We start from the raw sequence: 22269 nt of genomic DNA, 5'->3' as shown, positions 1-22269 counted from the left end.
CATCACGCTCACGTTTGGGGAGCACATGTGCGAGCCGCGTAGCGGGGATGATAAATTTACAGACTATCAAAGCAGGCTGACTTTTTTTCGCCTTCCGCCCCAGACTCCTGCCTGTCATTTCCCATTCTCGTCCCCATAGCCATTTCGTTTCTCTTAGCCGGCTGGGCCTTGGCACGAGAAAACGAAGGGCTTTGTGGACACAGGATTTGCCAGTCCTAGATTCTAGGACTTCCGGTCTTCATGTATGCAGTCATGACATTTCAAAAGAATGTATGAGAGAGTCGTTGCATTTTCGACTTGTTAGGAATTCTTTGTTCCAAACAGCCAATCAAAAAAAATCGAATTAATTCAAAGATCCTATTCCCCAGAGCCCTTTGTCTTCTCGTGCCAAGCCGGCTAAGAGAAACCTCGATACCCAGGGTCAAAATAGCGGGCGGTAAAACCGGAGAGGACACTGGGGACGAGGTTTTTCTCTACATTTATTTTTTTTCGACTTTCCTAATTCACTACTAATTGTTCTCGATTCAGTTTTAATGACCATATTTACCAGGCAGTTCACAACAGGAGCCCATTGCCCAATGGGCTCCTGGTTCACAAAAACTGTGAAATAACAGATCGTAATGACGGTTTGTCACAGCTTGTTTTTCTAGTAGCTTTAATTTTCTATACAAAGAACTTGAAGCCCCAAAAGAACCCTTAAAACCTCCAGAAATTTAGACTTCAATAGATTTATTCACTGTGCTTTGTTGCAATGTCACCATATTTTGAGTCATTTTTCTGATTACTTCCAAAGTGAACAAAACCTCAAAATAATAGTTGTGTAATGTAGAAAAAACAAAGGAGTAGTAAAAATTAAATGCGAAAATAACCAAGGATGGTTTCAGCTTACAAAGATTAAGACGAATTACGAACGACAATCTTGAAAAAACTTGCTAGTATTTTCAAGATGCGTTGTCTGTGACCCGTAGCTCCTAAAGTATAAATACTGCTTGTGTATCCTTGTCCTCCCCGATCCTTGTGACACGACATGCATGACTATGACTGAAATAGAGTTGAAATATTGTAGTTTCTTTATTAAACTTTGCATCAACCAAAACTTGGTTTTGCAATTATTTCTATTTTAAGACTCGCCTTAACTTCTGCCTAGTTTATTCAGTTAAAAAACAGGTTGACATGTTTATCAACATTGTTTAATTTATCTGAGATTGATTAAAAGCAAACGAAAATCTGAATAAAGAATCAGACAGGAAAGGATCCAAAAAATGACAACTGGCAACCTTTCATGTCAAGAGTATCCTTGTCAAAACAGATATTTGCTATTTTTGTCTTTTTTGATCTTCCTGTTTGAGCCTTCAGTTTAGTCTTCCTGCTTTCCTCAAAGGGAAACTAGAGGATCCTAGTGAATGTCTAAATCTCAGATTTGACAGAAAGGCAGCTGTATTGTCATATAGGTTTTATTTTCGGTAAGATACATCTAAGTCCTTTGATATCACTGCGTCGGATTAAAAAAAAGCGAACACTGTTCTGTAGCTTAAACAAATAGTAGGCCGGATGGGGGACAGCCCTGTCTACTACTTCGATATTACGAAAACAGCTGGTTTTCTCCCAGTTTCAGTATTTTACTATTTTATTTTTCATATTATTTATTATATTTTGCCTGTTACCCCAGAATTCACCAAACTTTTTCTCTAAACCTTGACCCAACCTCTACGCGTACAAACACTGTTTTGCAGTCTAAGAACTCGCCAACGCGCAAACGCGTTCGAAGGCTAGGCAGCGTCAAGTAACAGGGAAAAACTGGCAATTAATTTTAAGCTATCTTGCCTTACTCTACATTAACTCAATAGTTTTTATTTAGTTTACTTTGTATCTTAACACACAGAAAGCGTCATTGACCTAACTAAGGCATAGTGACTGTGCTAACCCTTGCGCGCTGAGCGTTTGTTCGTTCCATCGTTCCTATCTTTCTTCTTCTCCTCATCCGAAATATTAAATTAAATTCTCTTCTGAACTCTTTATTCAAAAGCCCGTAAATAACAGGGTTAACGCAGCTCGCTGCTCCAACCATCACTGTGCTGAAAAAGTAAACTTGGCGGGGAAGCGAGAACTGTTCGCGAAAACTCTCGATCAAAATGACTACTAAAAACGGTGTGAAACAAATTGTGAAACTGAAAACAATAACAGCCAACAAACGATTCAGTTTAACCTCTTCCGCATTTACACGAGAAGTGTTCATTTGGAAACTGTGGCTCCTAACGAAACGCCAAACCTTGAAGTAGCAAATAAATATGACCTGGTATGGTATGAAAGCTTCGAAAACTGCAATCAAAGCGATGAGGGTATAGCTTGCGCTGCTGAAATCGAACAAGCAAACCACATGGCCGGGGTGAAATATGTTTCGAACGCCGGTGATATAAAACGAAAGCGGAATAGCCCCGGTAAAACACCAAGCAAAAATGATGGAGATTATGATAGTCTTCGCTGATACGAGTTGGCGGTGAGTGTTTGGATAAACGACTTTTAAAAGCCTGTTCGCCGCGATAATCGCCATGTTCACTAGAGATGTTGTTCCCAGCATGGTAGCAAGAGAGGCTTGCAGCCAGCAGATGGCTCCACTAAAAATCCAGCGTCCAGCAATCACCGAGACGCACGTAAATGGCATTGCAACAGATGATAAAATGATATCCGAGACAGCTAGCGATACTATGTACAGATTTGAGGGTCTCCGGAGCCTTGGATTTCTGTATAAAGCAACCAGTACAAGAACATTGCCAACCATTGAAACTCCTGTAATAATGACACAAATTAAAGTCTCGACCACAACAAGCGATAATTCGCGATTAAGGAGCTCGAGAGAGAGCTTTTCCAATTTAAAATCTTTTGAAGACATTTCAAGTTGTACGCGGGAAGTGTTTTGACAGTAATAGCACAAGAAGAAGGCCCTATTTCAGCTCTTTAGTAGCAATAACGCAAGAACAAGGCCCTGTTTTGAACAATAACAAGCGACGAAAACTCTTCGGCGAGTTCTGTAGGGTAACGCAGTATATGGCAGGGAAACTGGCTTGACGTCTTCTGTTATAATAAGTTGACTGATGCTTGCAGTCAATAATTATAACTGCTTCGTATTATAAAAATTATTTGGAAATGCCATAAGCAAAACTATGATTGGTCAAAGAATCCATTGTTTCCGGCAGTCATCAATCAAATCTAAACAACAAAGTCAGCAGAAGTGGATTGTCATTTTTCAACTAATATGGGCGAAAAATCTCCTGAAATCATCTATTTTCTGAAAATCACCCTTTGCTAACTCGGCAATGCAAATAAATCAATAATTTAATGGGTTCCCTAAGTTTTTCTCCCGGGAAGATGATAACTGCAATAGCAATTCAGTTCTATCGGCGATTTGCATCGGCAACAACTTTTTAGTTACATTTCCTACTAAAATTTAATAAACAAAAAAGATAAAGCGGGTATATATATTTCTTTGCTTTCGTAATATGTAATATTTCCTAGATTATGGCCGACATTCCCTCTGGTTCGACTCTGGTTAAATACTGTCAAAAACACAAAATCATTTTTAAATGGTAGAATTTAATTTCCTACAATCGTAAAACCTCATTTCCAATTATCTCCGCCATGTGAAAATACCGTCATCACGTTATCATAAAAGCTCGGATGGGTTTCTTCAATCGAAGCAAAGAGTGACGTTTAATTACGAATTTATATCAAAAATCTCAGATTGCGAAAATTATCACAATATAAATGATAAACAGCTCTTCATTTCAATTCGTGATTTCGTTTCTACCACACTGGACTTGGAGCCTACCAGCGCAGACTGATTCCCGATTGTTTTCTTCCCTTAACCGAAAACTACCTTTGATCATTTTGGGAAGTGCTAAATTAGAATTAGCAGGAAATAAATTCAACAACTTTACACGGAGTGCCGACTTTTCGGTTTCAAGTAACTGACCGATCTTCTTCCCAAATTGGGTGCAGCGGTAGGCGGTCTTTATTTGAAGTTGAAGTTCGTGAATGCGGGAAGTCATGGGCGGGGATGACCTCAGTCGTTCTACATTCAGTTTGCCAGTAATAAAGTTACAAGACGTAAAAGAAACTGTGTCACGGATTTTAGCTAAATTTTTCGGCATGGAACTAATCACCACCAAATTCGATGAAATATAAAATAACCTCTTAAAACAGTGAAGGAACATTTCAATAACACAGCAAATACCAATTAAAAAAGGTACTGATGGCCAAAAGCGATATGGGTTTTTGAAATATTGTTGGGCTGAACAGTTGTCGAAGACAATCTTGTTGTTTGCTTTTAACTTCGAATTATAATGCCCCGCGGGAGATACATTTGGTTGCAATGAAGTTATGGTTTTGTCACTGAGATCCATACAAGTACTTTCTTTGCAAACATTTAGTTTCACTGATAGCGAGAATTGGCAAAACTTAATAAAATAAACTCAGTCCCTTTAAAACGCACGCTATCGGTAAAAAAAGAAAAACTAAAAGAAGAGCCTCTGCAAAAAGGAAAGCAAATTTTAGAACTAACATCTATTATTGGTAGTTGAAAAATTTCCCCATTTCAAAATGTATCTTTCCCGGCCGGTCACAAAATGCAGTCCTTCCATTTAAAAAGACTAGATTTATTTTTCTTTCGTTCCTGTTATATTTTTTCTATCTTTAGCTAGATTTACATGACAGTTGGAGTCACACTGTTCGATAACCTGTTGGGAAGAAAATAGAAAAAAAATCGCCAGGGATGAAAATGAACTTGTGCCCGTCAATGAGTTTATTGCGATTGACTTCCAATTGAAGACTTCACGGCAAAACTTTTCATTTAAATTAATTCTAGCTATTAGAGGGACATAATATTCTCAATTTTGAACGTTTTGCCGGAAAACACAGTAAATAACCTCTGGTCATATTAGGTCACTTCAAAATTTTGTTCCGCTGAAACAGGATTAAAAATGCAATGTTCCTTATACAAACTTTAAAAAAAGCGCCGGCTTTAATGTAACAAATTAGCCCAAGCCCATTGATTTTTCGTTCGATAGGTTACCAATCCGTTAATTTCCTTTTGTAGTCTCTGTAGTTTTACTGATACTATAATAAGCATAACACCGTCTTTTTATCACAACCGACTTAAAGACCTTGAATTTTTATGTAAAAAAAGGCAGGAAATCATTTCCAAAGACAAAGTCGAAAGAAAGAATTTCGTGTTCGTATTGAGTTGGGATTGACAAGGATTTTCCTCCTCGAAAAGCGAGCGTTGCATTTTCTCTTGTTTTCCTGTTTTTATTTCAAGCCATCTGGCAAGCTTTAAATTATCTTTTATCACGAATCGCAAGATCGATGTCCTACAAGCTATTATACAATAAAAACTTGTTTTTTTCGCAAATTATCAATTTGTATTCATATCAACCTTGCTGAGTAATTAGCATATACTAATTTCTTTTTCAAATATGCGAATCCACAAAACATCTTTAAGTGGATATATGCGCTGAAAAAACTGACTCGCGATTAAAGCTCCTACTTTTACATTCACTCGGAACCCTTACGGAACATGTATTTTTTTCACCGCGAAAACAACGAAAATAAAATAGCATTAATATTGCCTGAGGAAATTTCCTCTCTCAGTCTGTAATAATTTGAGTGAAGCTGGGTCGTCCCTCTTTTGAATATCATACACTTTAAAAACTGAAACAAGTATTTTATCTGTAGCTTTCTGACCATGACAAAACCTGGCGACAAACATTTATGTTTTGGGTAGAGAGGATCAAGAATCTGAATTGTTCTTTCTGCAGCACGTTTATGAATTCGTAAAAAAATGCTTCCTTATGATCGATCGCGTGCCATGATATTTTAGTGACTACAGACGCATTTGAGTTAGAAAGTTCCAATGCCGAGTTTGCATTCAATATTTATACAGATGTACAAGTCTTTACTTGTAAAAGGTTCTTAACTAGTTTCGACTTTCTCGTTTGCTATTCTGTCTGATATAAAACTGTATCAAATATGGTTGTTCTACAAGCGCCGGGGGAAAATATATGAAAACTGCAATAATTTTATGCTGCGAAGCGATTGGCTGACCGAGCGAGCAAAAAGTTTTTGTACTTTACCGGAAGTGCTCACAAATACCCTGGACGACTCGAGTTCCTCGATCACCTTTCCCAGATTTTTCTTGCTAATCCTTTGAAGCCTCTTTGAGGTTTTTATTTCTTTTTTTTTTTCTTTTTTTGATAAGTATATGAAAACGATTTCAAATATGATTCAACGCATTTGACTCCACGACGGCTCGAAGCGAAATTTTGTCAAACCGAAGCAGTTCTAACTAAATTCTTTCACTTTTGAGAAACTCTGTCTTTTAACAATGACGCTGCCTTTTTATGTATGTTTCTTAAACTCAACTTTGTCTGGCTTCATAAACACGCAAAAATAGCGGAAAGTATAACAAACTGAGGCAAATAATCTATAATAAGTTGTTTCTTTTATTTTAACGACAGCAAGGTCGCTATGAAGCAAGCTCATCTTCAGAAATAGCCTCACAGCCCACATTGTCACAATGAAAGTCACTACAACTTTTTTAACTGTCCGCTATAGGCCAGCATATAATAAACAGCTCAGCAAGGATTACATTAAAAGCAGGTGAAAGTGTGTCTTAGCGTTTAGCGTTCATAAATAATTAGTTAGTTTCGCAATCGACATTGAAAACATGTTCAAAACGTTTCTATCGACAAACAACAAGAACCAAACTAAGCAATTCTTTTAAAAAGACTGAGCTTAAATCTCAGTTGCTTGTATCACTGACTGGTGTGTTGTTAGCGGAGAAAATCGTGTCCGTTGCGACGAAACTTCAAATTTACAACTCGACGCTGGAACTTAAGATTAATTGAAAAGTTTTGTAAACTACATTTGACAGCGCTAAAAGTCACAAGGAAATAACAAAGAAGGTTTGTCGCTGATTTTTTTTACGTTGAATTTGTTGTTCTCAGTGCCATTACAACTTGTATAGTCAAGCTTGAGACGAAGTTAAACGCGGAGGACATGTGTGCCCAAAAAGATGGCTCGAGCGACCTACAAACAGCGCTACGCAACAGATGCGCAGAAGTCGTGGTCACCGAAAGTTTAACTAGTGGTTGTTTGACAATAGCAGGATTTCTTTCTGGTTTAATTGTGTGTCTGGCGATCTACCGGAATGCAAGGTTACGCTACACTATTCACATGTACATTCTGTCGTATGCGGTTATCGATTTGGTGAGGTCCCTCTTTGTGATGCCTTTCACACTCGGCGTTCTTATCAAAGGCGAGTGGATATCTTCCACTTCAGCTTGTCAGTTTCAAGGCTACGCTATCTCAGTGCTCGGCATTTTAACGCTGTTAACTATGACTTTGACCGCTATTGACAGATATGTAGCCAGCACGCGCCTAGCCCAGTACTTGACCTACTTTAAACGCAAATACGTTTGCGTGGCTCTGGCGGTTTGTTGGCTCGTGTCGTTTGCAGTACCGTTGTCATTCACCTTGGATGGAAACAACTTTGTTTTACACCCAGGTTACAGCGTGTGTAGAGAAGAAATCAAGAACGAAAGCTATCTTCGAGCGTCGATTTTAAAAATCATCGTTGTTGTTTTACCATTAGTTGCTATCGCAACGTGCTACTGCAGAGCGAGTGCAAATCTACAGAAAACTTTCAAGAACGCTAAACGTTGGGCGCAAGAGGGACGAATGGTGAACATAAATTCTTGGAAAGAAGAAGATAGTAAAACAAGGCTTTTCGCGGCTTTGATTCTAGGAACATTTCTTTTCTGTGTCCCTAGTTATGTTTGTGATATAGCAGATGCGTTTACACACGAACAATGCCTTCCTCGCTCCGTTTACTTGCTGAGCACGCTTTTTGTTAATGCCTCCTGCTGCGTTAAGCCTTTGATCATTGCAAACATGGATGAAGACTTTGCCGCAGAGTTTAAAAGAATCCTAAAACTGCGGAAAAGTAGAAAAGTCATCGATATCAATGTGGAAGGAAGGAAGCTTGAAGAAGATCCTCAGTTTATGCCTGAAACAAGAAAGTATTACGCTAAAATGGAAGAGGAAGATTCTAATAATAAGACTGAAGAATCTACTGTATGAAGGTAATCGGGCGAAGAAACTGTTCGCGGATTTTCTGTCGCAGAGTCTAGCCACTCCGCAGGATTTCTGATGAAATGGCTAATATTTATCGGTGAAATTTAGCAACAAAGCGGCCACATAAGGCACCTTCCTGCTGTCTAAGAAACAATGCAAGAACATTGTGTTCAGTGTTCAGTGGTTACCTTAGAATGTTGGCTGATGAGACTAGTAAAAGCGCGCTCAGTGAGTTTTTCTTTATTAGTAATCGCTTCAAGATAAAAATGTTTGGTTACCTTTTTCAGTATCTTATAGATGTTTTTATATCTTTTATTTGCATTGTATTTAAATTGCTTGTCTCGTCCAAACCGATTCCTTCAGAACGGGAATTTTCCTGAATTTATGTATTTTTTGGCAAACGAATATTGAAACATGTACAAAAATAGCCAGGGTAAGAAGCTATTGTCTTGACTGATGTAACACGCAATTCTCCAAACTAACACTGAAAAGACATATGGTAGTAAGTAAGGAGAAATTAATATTTCAACATTTATCTTGCATTTTATTCACTGTGAATACCACACAGTTTAATTTATGTGAAATTTGTCATAGCGTTATAAAATATATAAATAGATGTGAATAGAATAACCCTCAATTCTGCAAATAAAGGAGCTATGTTCCAACTTGTTAACTCGTTTAACCGATGATACAACACAAAATAATTCGCTGTCATATAATGCATATATACACGTATACAACGGTCGTTTATAAAATAATCGAGAAGGGAAGCTACGAAGTTAAAGAAAAATATGGTGGCTGGGAACTGGATTTTTCTTTGCTGACGTCACAGTTTCTGCTGACGTCACAGCTCCTTTTGTCTCTAGGGCCGTTATTAAGCATAAGTCCCTCACTTCAAGACGTTTTCTATTAACATTAATTATCCTATTCATTTTGGTTCAGAACCTGCGTCACGTCACATCAAATTTACCGTCGGGAATCCAACAAAGAAAACAAAGAACTTGTTTGCTTAACCTTGACTCCTTGCTGTGTTAAGTTTATAACCAAAGACTATATATATTAAATATTTTAGACACTGAGATTAAAGTACGTAGATATACGGTCGTTAGGTACATTTTATAAGTGTACCACCAAGCTGTCACTAGAGCGGACATAAATGTTGTAAATACATTTGTTGAAGTTTAATAAAACGAAATGCAGCGACTTCTTTTGATGTCAACAAATTATGGGAAATTATTAGAATTTTGACAAAACGCGCGTGAAATTCAATTTCCTATTTTCACTCGTCACCATTTGATTACCCAGACTAATTGGCGGTCTCCAAGACAATGTGTCTTGATGTACCAGCAAAATCTCTTAACTAATATTAAGGCAAATGTGTTAAGATCAGTACGGAGAATTCGTATTTCGAGCTGGTAATGGCAGTGATTTTTATTCCAATGTCAAAACCTTTAATTGTATTTCGGACAAAGACAGTTTTAAAACCATTCTCTTAGCTTGTGGCGGCACAATACTACATAAGTAGTTATGCCGGAGTGCCCCAGACAAATATCGGCTAGAGAGTAGTACATTTTCTCGGCTACTACTCGGCTACTACTCGGCTACTTCTCGGCTACTCGGCTACTTTTCTCTGTCACTTCAGTAACACTCAGTCCGAGGTTTGCATAAGTCACACGGTTTGCATGAGCTGTATTAGCGTGCATAACATAATATCTAAAAAGGTGGCAAGATCATTTTGCATTATTACTTTATAAATATATTTCGCACAATACAAATAAACGATTGAACTACACGACTAGAAAATAAAATTTTTTAACACTTAACAAAGTGCAGCCTACTCGCGATACTTTAAGGCAGGGTTTAACCTGAAAGCCCTTTTTCCAACGCTAAAGGTGGCTGATAACCGTTTTCGGTATTTTTCAGCCCTTACACTTTGATGGGACAGTACTAAAACTCTTTTATATCAGGTACCACCCACTAATGTCAAGAAAATGATTACAATTTGTTGATCAATGGTTGGGATTTGTGTCATACTATTACCGAAATAGCAACTGACTCAAAGTATAAACGCTGGAAAACACTGAAACCGTTATCAGCCACCTTAATCTGGGTTAAACGGAAATATCTTGTTCGCGCGCGTTCAAGAATCCGAAAACGCTTCACTCATCTCATATATCTATATTTTGCAGTGCTTTTTTTATAATATTTTGGGTGATTTTTGGGGATCGATGTTTGGGAGGCGAAAGTCTTATCAATGGATTAGTAAAATTGGAGATAATTTACGAACTAGCCTTAAGGGCCGGGGAGACCCTAAACTACAAAATGGTTGTTAGTCATATCTTCGACTCCCTTAGTATACTGGGTTTAATAATGAAATTTACATTATTTTAATTATGACATCAGAAAAACTTTATGACGTTATAGTTGTTTCAGTAACGTGAATTTCAACAAATCCATCCATGCTACAGATTTGCTTCTAAAATGCACTCTACCCGAGGTGTTGATATTAAAGGAGAAAAATGTAAGCTGTGTGAGTTTTTAGGGTTTGTGTGTTCTGGTCACGGGACTTAGTTTACTACCGAAAATGAAGCCGACCTCCAATAGAGCAAACATGACCAAAAACTAAACCCAGGATACCGAGGGAACCTAAGATAAGATAGTTAGAAGTCATCCATAGTAACCATTATGTAGTTAAGGGTCTCCCCTTTATTAAGAGCCGCAAAACGGCATGAAATTTCAGCTCAGTTTCAACTAGTAACATTAACATGCAGTGGAATGAATTAGCCTATAGAATCAGATCTCACAAAAAGCAATGCGCACCTTAACAACTTTTATTTCTCTGAAGTGAAAGTATAAAAATGTTACACTATCAACTGACTACAGAGTAGTAATGAAAACAATGATCAGGAATAAACCGAAAAGATAAGAAATTGAATTCAGCAACTTGGCGATGGCCGCGTTTGTGAAGGCACCAGCGTAATCTCCTGCGTCATATGAGCTGTCCACCTGGGAACCAAAAAAAAACATTATTTTGTTATTGTTAACTTTACCTGGAAAAAACCTTTTTGGTCCAAAAATCATCTTGCATTTACCATGCGATTTGCATTTCTTTGCATTAAACTGAAAAACTCGGAAAAAATTCCGAGTTCCAGATGGGATTTGAACCCACGACCCTCCCTGATCTAGTCGGATGCTCTACCACTGAACTACTCAGCTACTGGAGACTCTATGGTGAGTAAGGGTGAAATGTGGGCTTTGACTAGAACCGCATCACGCAGTCACATAGTCAAATCAGGACAAGACAGGCAATTTTTTCCCGAGTTTTTCAGTTTAATGCAAAAATTTCATCATGCTATATTTCTTCAGAAAGACTCACTTGGAGGTTGGATGGTTGCATCTCAGGTATGCTTTAATGTGACTGCGCGATGCAGTTATGAGTCATGTGCCTGTCCTGATTTGACTATGTGACTGGGTTCAAATCCCATCTGGAACTTGGAACTTTTTTTCCGAGTTTTTCAGTTTAATTCAAAAATTTCATCATGCTATATTTCTTCAGAAAGACTCACTTGGAGATTTGCGTTTCAAGTTCAATTCAATATCAGCCAGTACGGTATATGGAATGTCACGTTGATCGAATACAACGTCTGTGCTAGCCTGAATTTCAGACGTCTCTCTCTGGTGGCCTGCTTCTGAGAAGGGACGTCTAAAAAAATTGGCCGCTAATACCGAAAAGTTTCTGTTGAGGCCATGACTTTGCGAAAGAAAAATTGCTTAATTAAAGGATCATGACAGGGTATAAAATTTAGAAAGAAAGATGATATGTAAATAAATTCTATCTGGGTATAAAATTGTTCTAAAAGTAAACTGTCGAAAACTTGCATGAAATGGATGAGATTTTAATCGGAACCGATTTAATCTGAACTGATTTGCTTTATATAGCGATCAAAATATAATATGTTACACAGCGGACAAATACACTCCTGAGTACTTAAATGAATCAATTTGCACGGTTACAGAGGCATCAAGAAACGGAGTTTAGTTGGACGCGACAAAAGTGTCCAGCGGCTTTGTTGACAAAACTAGAAAACGTAACTGATTCTGTATCCGTAGGCAGGAACGGCGGAGCCGGGGGGGCTGGAGGGCTTTAGCCCCCCCCCCCACCCCACACTTTTACAGAAAAAAATGAAGAATTAATAAGAGAAGAGTCCCTTAAGCCCTCCCCCACTTCAAGTCACCAGTCAGCCCACCCCCCCCCCCCCTCCCCCAGTTGGAAAAATGCTCTGCCGACCATGGTAGGTAGACTAAAGTAGTAATAAATTCATTTCTCAGAAACTGAACTCTTTGCAAACGTTTTTTCATGTTGAAATTCAACCATATTACACATAATTATGGAAACAAGTTTTAAATCAAACCAATCAAAATCACTACCCGGGTTTCAGGCCGCCTGTGCTCTGACAACACTACCATCTCCCGTGGCTGTGAAAAGAATATTCAGTTCTTTCTATTCTATGTCGGGACTTGTTTCCTTCGTATTAGGTCTAAAGTTTTCCCTTACCATACAAGAGAACACCATCGCGACTAATCCAAGAGGCCAAAAGCAAAACAGGCAGGTACATATTGACACGCAAAGGTAATTGCGAGGACGATTCGGTGGCAAGGTGATTGTTTGCGAGACCTAGGACAAAATAACGGAAACAAATAAATTAATAAATTTATTACTGATAAATGAAGTAAACAGCCTGTTGCTCTGTCTTGTGTAATTCTCATGCAATATTTTTATTATCGCTACTTTGCAATAAAGTTTAAGTGACACCTGGCCTGCGCAAGCGCCCTGAACTAGTCAGTGGATTTAGCTTAGCTTGTTTGCAAACATGCCACTGAAACAGAGCAAACAAATATTCTAAATATACATAACATGATTAAAAATCCCAACTGGCAGGAGAGGATTTGAACTCGGGACGAACCCGGGAAAACCGGATTACAACACCAGCTCCCTAAACTACTCGGCCACGCTACTTCCTATAAAGGATTTAAAACAAAATGTTTACAGTTGCTGATGAAAGGACGGACGCACTGACAAAAGTAGTTAAAAGTTCCCTCTACTAATCATTAATAAAAACCAGCAATGGTGTTGCAGCGCAAGACAGGGCTAGTTGGCGAGAGACAGTTACAGCCTTATGCGCCTCATGGTGCGAAGAGAACTAGCTAACTAATGGTGTATTGTATTTCCTGCGTTTTGATTGGTTAACCGGCAATGGTGTATGAGCTCATATACCATTGACCACAAGATGGTAGCCGATACGCGTCAACAAAACAGCTAGGGAGCTCAAATATTGCAATTTTTGGGGTGTTTTTAATAAAACAATTATTCCACTCGCGCTTCAGTTGGATATGAGATCGTCATTCCCTGTTTTCGGTTATACTTATCAGTGGTATGGCAGATTTCCCCTCACCTGTGCTGGGTTGATAATTTGTATGTTTTTGTAAAATGATCTTTCAGTCATTGTTATGTAATTAAACGGTCACACCTGTGGCCAAAAAGATCCCAAAATGGGTAGCTGTGTTTTGTCCGGCAGCAAACAGAGCTTAGCCAAAGAAAAACACACTGGTACTTTGAATAAGTTTTAATTATATGAAGGAACAAAGATGCATAAAAGGACTTACAGGCATGCCCAGACTGATCACGGCTGTACTTTGTTGGAATTGCTGGGCAGGCTGTGGTAGATAACCTGACTGTTGAGGTGGCGAGTTTCCAGATTGAGCTTGGTAACCAGCCTGAAGCCTGCTGACCAGGCTAAGCTGGGTAACCAGGCTGAGCTATGTAACCAGGCTGAGCTGTGTAACCAGACTGAGCTGGGTAACCAGGCTGAGCTGTGTTACCAGTCAAGGCTGGGTAACCAGGCTGAGCTGTGTAACCAGGCTGCGGTTGGGAACCTGGTTGCTGTGTGTATGGTGGAGGGTCCACTGCAAAAAATATTATTTAATTATGAAAACTAAAACTAAAAATATCAATTCGTCCGGTTTAAAAAAATAGGGTTAGATCTCTAAAATCTTAATCTTAATAAGAACATAACATTACCAAAGACTATTGTACTAGGCAAAGACAGAAGGTACTTATCGCTAAGCATGGTCATCACAAATGGTATTATTTATCTGCTCTTTTTAATGCTCTGTGGGTTACAAGCCTGATGGACTAGCTGTATTGGCTTCCATTATTTTTTTTGAGGAATTTTTCAAGCTTCATTTTGCGCCAATTGAATGTCAAGAGACACTGTCACGGGGATTGTGATGCTTTTCGGTGAAAAGTACTAAAATTGGTGAATAGTACATGAAATGCAGCTTGTACATCAAGATGGAGATATACATGTAAAGTAAAGGGAGCCATATTTATTTTAAAAATTTTTTTTCCAGTCCACAAGGAAAAAACTTGAAATAATCAGCCTGACTTTTTCAAGTTGAGATTTTAAAGTCCTGATTCTATCACAATAATATCACTTGTTTACCGCTTTAGTACAATATTGGACCACTATTCGTAGTTGTCATAAGTTTTTAGATCTTGAGTTTTTGAAGTAAAACTGGTGACAGTGTCCCTTTAATGTATATTTCAACACTGTTAGAACCAATCCCTTACGGCCGTGAACTCGGCCCAGCCCACCGCGGATATATGTACATATAGCAAGTTTTTCGCGCTCTTTATGTATATTTGTTTCAACGTTCAAGCAGTTCAGTTCAAGTTTAAGTTCACGTTCAAGTTTACGTATCCTAATCGTCAGGTAAATGTTGTTTCTTTCGTTTGTACGTATTTACTTTGTTGTATTCCGTCATCTCTGCCGTTCTCAGTCTGAAGTGTAATATATTTTCTTATTTATGTCCTAGAAACCACCGGTAATTGTGTCAAGTTTAAATTCGTGTCGTTAAGAATAAATTAGTTTCACCGTACGACAAAGTGTTATTTCTGGTGCGCTTAATACAAACACCTCACCATTACTTTGACCTTGAGCGCTGAACATTATTACGTGCGGAGGCTATTCAGTAGCCGGTACTAGAGCAATTTTCACTTCAGTGTCGAAAGTAAATTGCGTTTGCTTAGGTTTTGCATTACTACGCTTAGTGATTGGCTTAAAAATCTCGCGCCACTTTCTCAACCATTTAGAACTAAAACCAAAACCAATCATGACTCGCTCACGCACGTTTTCCCGCGCTTCGTGCCAGCTACATGTATTTGCTTCGAGTTTTGATTGGTTCACTGGATTGTCTGTGTCCTTTGTGATTGGCCAGAGTAATTACTTTGATTTTGGTTTTACGACACTCAATTGAAAACTGCTCTATTACCATGTACTACAAACTACTGTTTTGGTCACGGTGAAGCCGCGAGTGGGCGTTCCATCCACTTCTATCACTCCCCGCCCCTCCCCTCCCCTCCCCTTAATTCCCTCAGTAACAAAGAGCGGAAATGTAAGCATACCTGGAGGAACTTTCTCGCTGCTGTCCATCCCTTGAATTTTTAAGCAATTATCTGTATCAGACAATCAAAACCAAGTTTAATCTAAAGATAAAAATATAGAAAATGTAAATCCTGTGATGAATATATTTCTATTCAAGTTACTCGCTATTGGCCGACCAGCGGCTCGCCATTCTAGGAAGGTAGTTGAGTTTAAAAACCCGAAACACCCTCGGAGACTAAACCACGCATTTTTCAACTTGGTTATAATATGTGTGCTAGATGCTCTTAAACAAAAACTGAAATAAGAGGGTATGAATGGGGTTTAGTGTTTAGTGTTATTTTCCCGTAATTTTTAGTGTTTGCTGTTACATTGGCCAATTTTATAATGTTTATTGTTTCCGGAGAACATACTGTTAAGTGTTTGGAGAGTTTTACGTGAAAAATGTTAGCATTGTTTATTCGTATCTGCTTCTCAAAAATCGGATTAAAATTTTCGGATTTCTCCTCGGAAATCTTCGGTAGTCTTCGGTCATCTTCGGTACTCTCTAGAAATTTTCAGTAGTTGTCGGCAATCTTTGGCAGTCTTCGGGGTTATTTGGTAGTCTTCGGAAATCTTCCGAAATGATCGGAAATCGTCAGAAAATGGCCGAAAACTTCTTTATATACTAAACTGAAATAACATTTGCCTTTTTGGAGCCCGTTTTGTTTCCTTTTAGATAAAATTTACTGTTAAAGTGAATTTTTTGCTGTTAGTGTTAAAAGGCCTAAAATTTAACTTTTGCATGTTACAGAGCCAAAAGATTATGTGTTAAGTGTTATTGAGGTACCCACATTCAGACCTTCAAATAATGCCTTTTTGTGAATAAACAGAATAATACTTCAAGAACGTTTTACTCAAGATGCTTTCAGTCATTTGGCCACTGAATTGGCATGCTGGAAATAACAAGTTTGACTTGACTATAAAATTTTATCGTACTTCACACAACACACGCGAATACATTTGATTTAAACTTTCAACGGAACAACAACAAGCTTGTTACATCGGTGAAACAAACCGGCATTTTTCTACGTGTGTGCGCGAGTACTAACTTATCATTGGACAGATCTTCCAATGTATTCAAACATCTACAGAGTTCAGAGACTTGTCTTGCCTCGTGTTCTACAGACTGCTTTGATGTTTTAGACTCTGCAGCGTATTACTGAATAGGAAATATAACGAAATTGAGGCCAACAGTAGATATAATGGGAGGTTTATCGTCTCAAAAGAAAACGAGATTTAGTGGTTTTATCGACGTGATCGACGTAAAAACAGTAATGGTAAGATAAATGGGTCGAAAGTTGCATTCTTTTCTAACAATGTTGCTAGATTTATAGTTTTTTCCAGTAATGTAAAAAATCTAAAAGCTTTTCAGTTTACGTTTGAAGTTTAATTTATCACTTATGCGTTGCATTCGGAAAAATGGATGCCTATCTATCATGAAATATTAATGAAAAGGCAAGAGTGTTTACAAAAAAATACAAGTGACAAGTAGGATATTCCATATTATCAAAAACAAGCAATGGTATATTGCAATTCCTGAGTTTTGAGTGGTTAACAGCAATGGCATATGTGCTTGTATTATTCCACTATTACGCCATTTTACCATATTAGGGCAAAAAAACGCGCAAAATAGGCCACCAAAATACACTGTAGAACAGGGCAAAAATACGGACGAATAGGGAATACGGACCAAACTTAGTTTAAGAAATAGTGGAATAATATATCCCTTATTCGATGGTTAAACATATAATACGAGCGGACATTTTGCTCATTGCTCGCATTTTTCCTCGCCGCTACGGGGCTCGGAAAAATACTACGCAACTCGCAAAATATCCGCGCGTATTATATGTTAAACCATCAAATAAGGTGTATATATTGAGCACAAATATGGTAGATAAACGCATCAACAAGAAAAGCCGGGGAACTCAAATATTTCAATTCTTAAGGGGTTTTTGATAAGACAGTTATTCCACTCGCGCTTGTTGGATATGGGATAAGTATAGCCAACTCGGTGCTACGCGCCTCATTGGAAATCTACCATCTCATATCACGGCCAACGTGCGCCGTTGTGAAAAATTATTGTATTGTCTCTTTAACCCTTTGACTTCCACTTTTTCCCAAAAAACACGCTAAACTGAAATTTTGGTGCTATGGTCTTGAATTTACCTCAACTTTGCCAAAGAAGCACGTGTTTTACACTTCAGCAACATATTGATAAAGATTATGTGTAAAAATGTACAATATTTCACTTTGGTGCATGCACATAAGCCAAAAGTTGGACTTTTTTCCCTGAACCGTTCCGATTTTTTTTGCCTCCTTCGCTTCCGTTTTCTCCGATTTCTTATTCTCGTTACTTTCTACTCTTCATATCTTTTCTTCTGACCAAAAAAGTTTTGACGTTATCAATGGAAAACCCTGAAAAGGGGACCTCGACCAATTACTTGTACAGGTTAGTAGCAACGATTTTGCACCAAACATGGCTGTGTTTTTCTTTGATCAGCTCTGTCATAATGCAACCGATATTTAAAAAAAACCTTCCTGTAGAAAGGTGGATCCAAGCTCTATCAAATTCTTATCAAGAAATTCCATTGACGTGCTAATTGATGACGTCATAAGTGGTTCAATAACTGCAACTCCAAATAGCGCCTAAAATGCGTTTAGGAGTGAAATGTTTAATTTCTCGCAATATTAGAAGCGATCGCGGGGGGTAAATCTGAACAGTATAACCTAATGATATTGTACACGGAAGTTCAAAGAACGCAACTGATGCGTCAAAAAATGAAATTCGGAAAAGCCTACTTAGTAATACATTGTAAATTCGATGAGTTAGTCACCTCTTAATTTACTTTCTGATGGATATAAATCATTATTGTGCATATATGCTGTGGTTTAAATTTCTCTTTGGTTTAATTTTTTCAAACCAGTTTGATTTTAATTTCCCTTTGTTTCATGATAAGGCAAGCCATATGAGACAATGGAAAATCAAATTCAAACTGGTTTGACAAATTAAAAAAAAATCTAAATTTAAACCACAAGATACACACTGATAAAAGTTATTAAGATAAAACCTACTACGACAAGAAGACCCAGTTATATCGTTTTCCGAAAACTATCTTTGTGTATCTCATCTGTATATCCCTAAAGTTTGTTTATCTCATTTTTAACTTAACCGACCCCCTTAAAAGAAAAATTTCACTTTAAACAAGCGTCAAAGTTTTCTTCCTCTGCTTAGATCGGTACGCTTGATGAAGAAGATGCAAAGTGATATCACGTGGGCCCAATATATGTTGTGGAGTACAGTAAAAACCCGCGAGTAAGAACCTAACATTAAAGAACCTGTTAGGCTTAAATTTGCTAATTAGATACCATTTTTATAAGAACCTATTTAGCCTAAAATTTGGAAACAGGTTTTTAATTTCTAAAATTGATTAGAAATGTCTACTTTTGGAAAAATGGTTTGGAAAAATGGTTTGGACAAGAAATTACTGTACATGCATGTATATAATGTTATGTTCTGAATGATTAGTGCCTCCTTTTTGCATAAACATTATATGGTATGCAGATTTCATATAAGAAAAAGACCGAATACCACTAAAATCTCTATAACAAAATTTTTCTTCAGAAATCAGTTAAGAACCTATTAAGAACCAAATTGCCCTAGATTTGTGTTAAGAACCCTTTATGTTAGAACCTGTTTAGGCTAATTTTAAAAGCAAAAGGTTTTTACTCGCGGGTTTTTACTGTACCTCGAGGCATACCGTACCAACACTAGTACAAGCAGTAAGGAAGCCCGAGCAAGCATTTGAAAGTCTGTTTTAAAAATTCCAACCGTTGAGCTATTATATATGAGCTATTTATGATATGGACATAATCCTTACCTGGGTAGCAGATTTATCGCAATTATTTCCATTTCATGGTTTTATTTATTAATTTGGCAAAGCACAGAAGTCGTACTGATGCACACAGCCGTGCGGGAATTGAACACCCGAAAACAGCAGCCTTTTTTTGTGAATCTGTACAGTTATATAATCGACTCAAACAAGTATCTTTAAGTATGGTATCTTATAATAAAAGTTGAAAATTATAATTATGGCACAGAATAGAAATCTTACCGTTGTGAGACGAGACGAGAAGTCCAAAGGAAGGCGGAACTAGATTAGCAAAGCGCAGGCAAAACCGATACTTGAAAAAACCACACGACTGCGGTAGTCAGTGGGCCAATAACTATAATAAGCCAATCAGACTCCTTCAAGTATTGCACAGAGTATTTTTGCAAATGATTCCGCACGCAAAAAATGAAACAAAAAAGTGAACTACACTCAGTTTCACTGTAGCCAACCACGCTTTCCATGCAGGAAGCAGCCATTGGTGTAGCCCGGCTCCACTAATGGCCAGAGTCCTTCGTCATACTCCCTCTTGGGAGACAAATGACCATGGCCAGTGGTCGAACCCATTTTGGGCGTCCCTGAGGGTATAAATGGGGTTGTGGCATTAACGGCTAACGGTTAATATTTTGGCTTTTTTTCGGCTAGCGATAAATTTCTTTTCGTTACGGTTAACAGAAGTGTGAAAATTAATTTCAGTTGTTTAAAAAAGTTAAAAATTAATTTCCAGCTGTCAAAACTTCTGTCAACTCGTGCCATGACACATTCGGCAGACACTTCTAACACTTCCGGCATGCCTAGTTAAGAGTATCGGCCTTTTCAGGTTCCAAAACACATAAAAGACAAGCCAAAAAAAGCCTTGTCAAGAAATCTTAAGACCTTCATTTTAGTGGCTGGAAATTTTTCAGATTTTTCGACAAACGGTTAATTTTTATGCCTAACGGCTAATTTTTTGGCTGTTTTACGGCTAACGGCTAACCCCATTGAGACCCTCGTTTCTGTGCGGCGAAAATGACAATGAAAATGGTCAAAACTAGGCTGCTAGATTCTTGAATGCGAAGATTCTGAGCGGCAAGGTCCGGCAGCTAGGAAGATTCTAATCGGCAACTAGGAAGATTCTGAGCAGCAGCTGAAAAGCCCTTCTCAGGGAGCACAATTAAATGTATGTATGTATGTAAGATGCACTACTAACTGTATGGCGCTCTAACAGCCTTCCATAACCTGACTGGAATTTGAAGTATTATAATTTTTTTTTAATTTTTGGTGACAATTAACTACTAATCTGGAAGAGGAAATTAATTATAACTAAAGAGGCGATGACGTGCGTAAACTGTCGTAAAATAACTAAATAATATCTTCCCACCTTCTTTTCTATTCCAGGATAATTTACGTGTTCTTAATATTAGAAGGACTTATTCATTATATTAACAGACAATAACCATGGGACAGTAATTCTAAAACTAAATTTTCGTTTTCATTTTTAACTGAGACGACAGATGAAGGTGACAAGCACTATCTGCCATTTTTGCCAAGCTTGCTCAAACAACCCTCTCAATTCACATCACCCCAACCAAAACGATCTCGACAAAACCAACCAACCATTTGGCTGGTTAAATGCCGGCTCAAAAATACCTAAGTGCCCAACAAATTAAACACGTTGAAACAGGCAATATCGAGTAAAAATGCAGTGAAAGACGAAAATTCATTTGTTTTCTGTGGAAAACAGTTACAACATTGGAACTTTGAATGTGAAACGTTAACATCGATGATGCTGGCGTAGTTTTGTTTCATGCAGTTGTGTTTCAACCAATTTCATTCAACGTTAACACAGTTCTCAATATATTTATAGTAAATTTCTTTTAACTTGGTTTCTTTTATTTGTTTATGTGAGTTTGAAATTATAAAGTTAGTTGTTCAGTCAATGCGACAGGTATTAATTTTTTAAATTGATAACTTTGACATATGCATTGCCATTTACGAGGGTCTCAATGGGGTTAGCCGTTAGCCGTAAAACAGCCAAAAATTTAACTGCTAGTGGTAAAAATTCAAGCCACTAAAATGAAGGTCTCAAGATCTCTTGTCAAGACTGTTTTTGTCTTGCCTTTTATGTGTTTTGGTATCTAAAAAGGCCGATACTCTTAATTAGGAAGTTTTTGGAAGTGTCTACCGAATGTGTCATGGCACGAGTTGACAGACGTTTTGACAGCTCAATTCGAAGGTCGTAAGACCTTAATTATGTTTAATACCAATGGAAATACATTTTTAACTTTTTAAGACATTGGAAAAGTATTTTTACTCTTCTGTTAACCGTAACGGAAAGAAATTAACCCTCATTTACATCAAAGGAAGGAAAATTAACTGGCTCATTGAAAATCTCAGTAATATTACAGCCGGAAGAAATTATGCAAGTGCTTCAGCTAAGTTGACGAAGGCTTATATACTGCGTATGGAAATAAACGTCCCTCCTTTAATTGAACGCAACCATTTGCTCGCCTATAAATCTTGCTTTCATAACCAACACAAAATATTTAGAAAACATTCTGTAAGTTAGCGCACACTGAAAGCCGTACTCGTGTTTTAAGGGGACAGACCATGAACACAATGACGCTCCTGAAAATATCTAATTGCCGTAACCGTTCACCAGTAGGATGCCTAGAAATGAGTGGAATTCCACAATTGGTTTCGGCTCCATTATTGGACAGAAACACTTAGCTGGCACGAGCTGTATGTTGACGTTATGACGGCGCGAGCAAAGAGAATTTACATTTTGA

At 37.8% G+C, this 22269-nt stretch overlaps 3 protein-coding genes across 4 annotated transcripts; 1 reads left to right on the top strand and 2 right to left on the bottom strand.

Moving 5' to 3' along the window:
* Positions 1–1853: 1853 nt before the first annotated feature.
* On the bottom strand, positions 1854–3056 carry LOC144654672 (histamine H2 receptor-like). Its single transcript, XM_078514872.1, has one exon. The coding sequence runs from the start codon at positions 2888–2890 to the stop codon at positions 1901–1903; it is 990 nt and encodes a 329-aa protein (XP_078370998.1). The 5' UTR covers positions 2891–3056; the 3' UTR covers positions 1854–1900.
* A 3673-nt stretch (positions 3057–6729) lies between these two features.
* LOC144654174 (opsin-3-like) lies at positions 6730–9333 on the top strand. The gene has a single exon (XM_078514265.1). It carries the CDS (start codon positions 7054–7056, stop codon positions 8134–8136), a length of 1083 nt encoding a protein of 360 aa, XP_078370391.1. The 5' UTR covers positions 6730–7053; the 3' UTR covers positions 8137–9333.
* Positions 9334–10981: 1648 nt separating this feature from the next.
* LOC144655263 (trafficking regulator of GLUT4 1-like) lies at positions 10982–20282 on the bottom strand. 2 transcript variants are annotated; one of them, XM_078515478.1, is made up of 5 exons: positions 19727–20282; positions 15596–15646; positions 13795–14094; positions 12686–12805; positions 10982–11136 (listed from the first exon to the last, which is right to left on the bottom strand). In XM_078515478.1, exons 3-5 carry the CDS (start codon positions 13798–13800, stop codon positions 11008–11010), a joined length of 255 nt encoding a protein of 84 aa, XP_078371604.1. In that variant the 5' UTR covers positions 13801–14094; positions 15596–15646; positions 19727–20282; the 3' UTR covers positions 10982–11007. Both variants share the same exon structure in this region, with proteins under 2 accessions (XP_078371604.1, XP_078371605.1).
* Positions 20283–22269: the final 1987 nt, after the last annotated feature.

The sequence above is a fragment of the Oculina patagonica genome, chromosome 5 (assembly GCF_052425735.1).
Source record: "Oculina patagonica isolate OP01 chromosome 5, crgOcupat, whole genome shotgun sequence".
Classification (NCBI taxonomy): domain Eukaryota; kingdom Metazoa; phylum Cnidaria; class Anthozoa; order Scleractinia; family Oculinidae; genus Oculina; species Oculina patagonica.
This window is presented reverse-complemented; position numbering and strand designations above follow the sequence as displayed.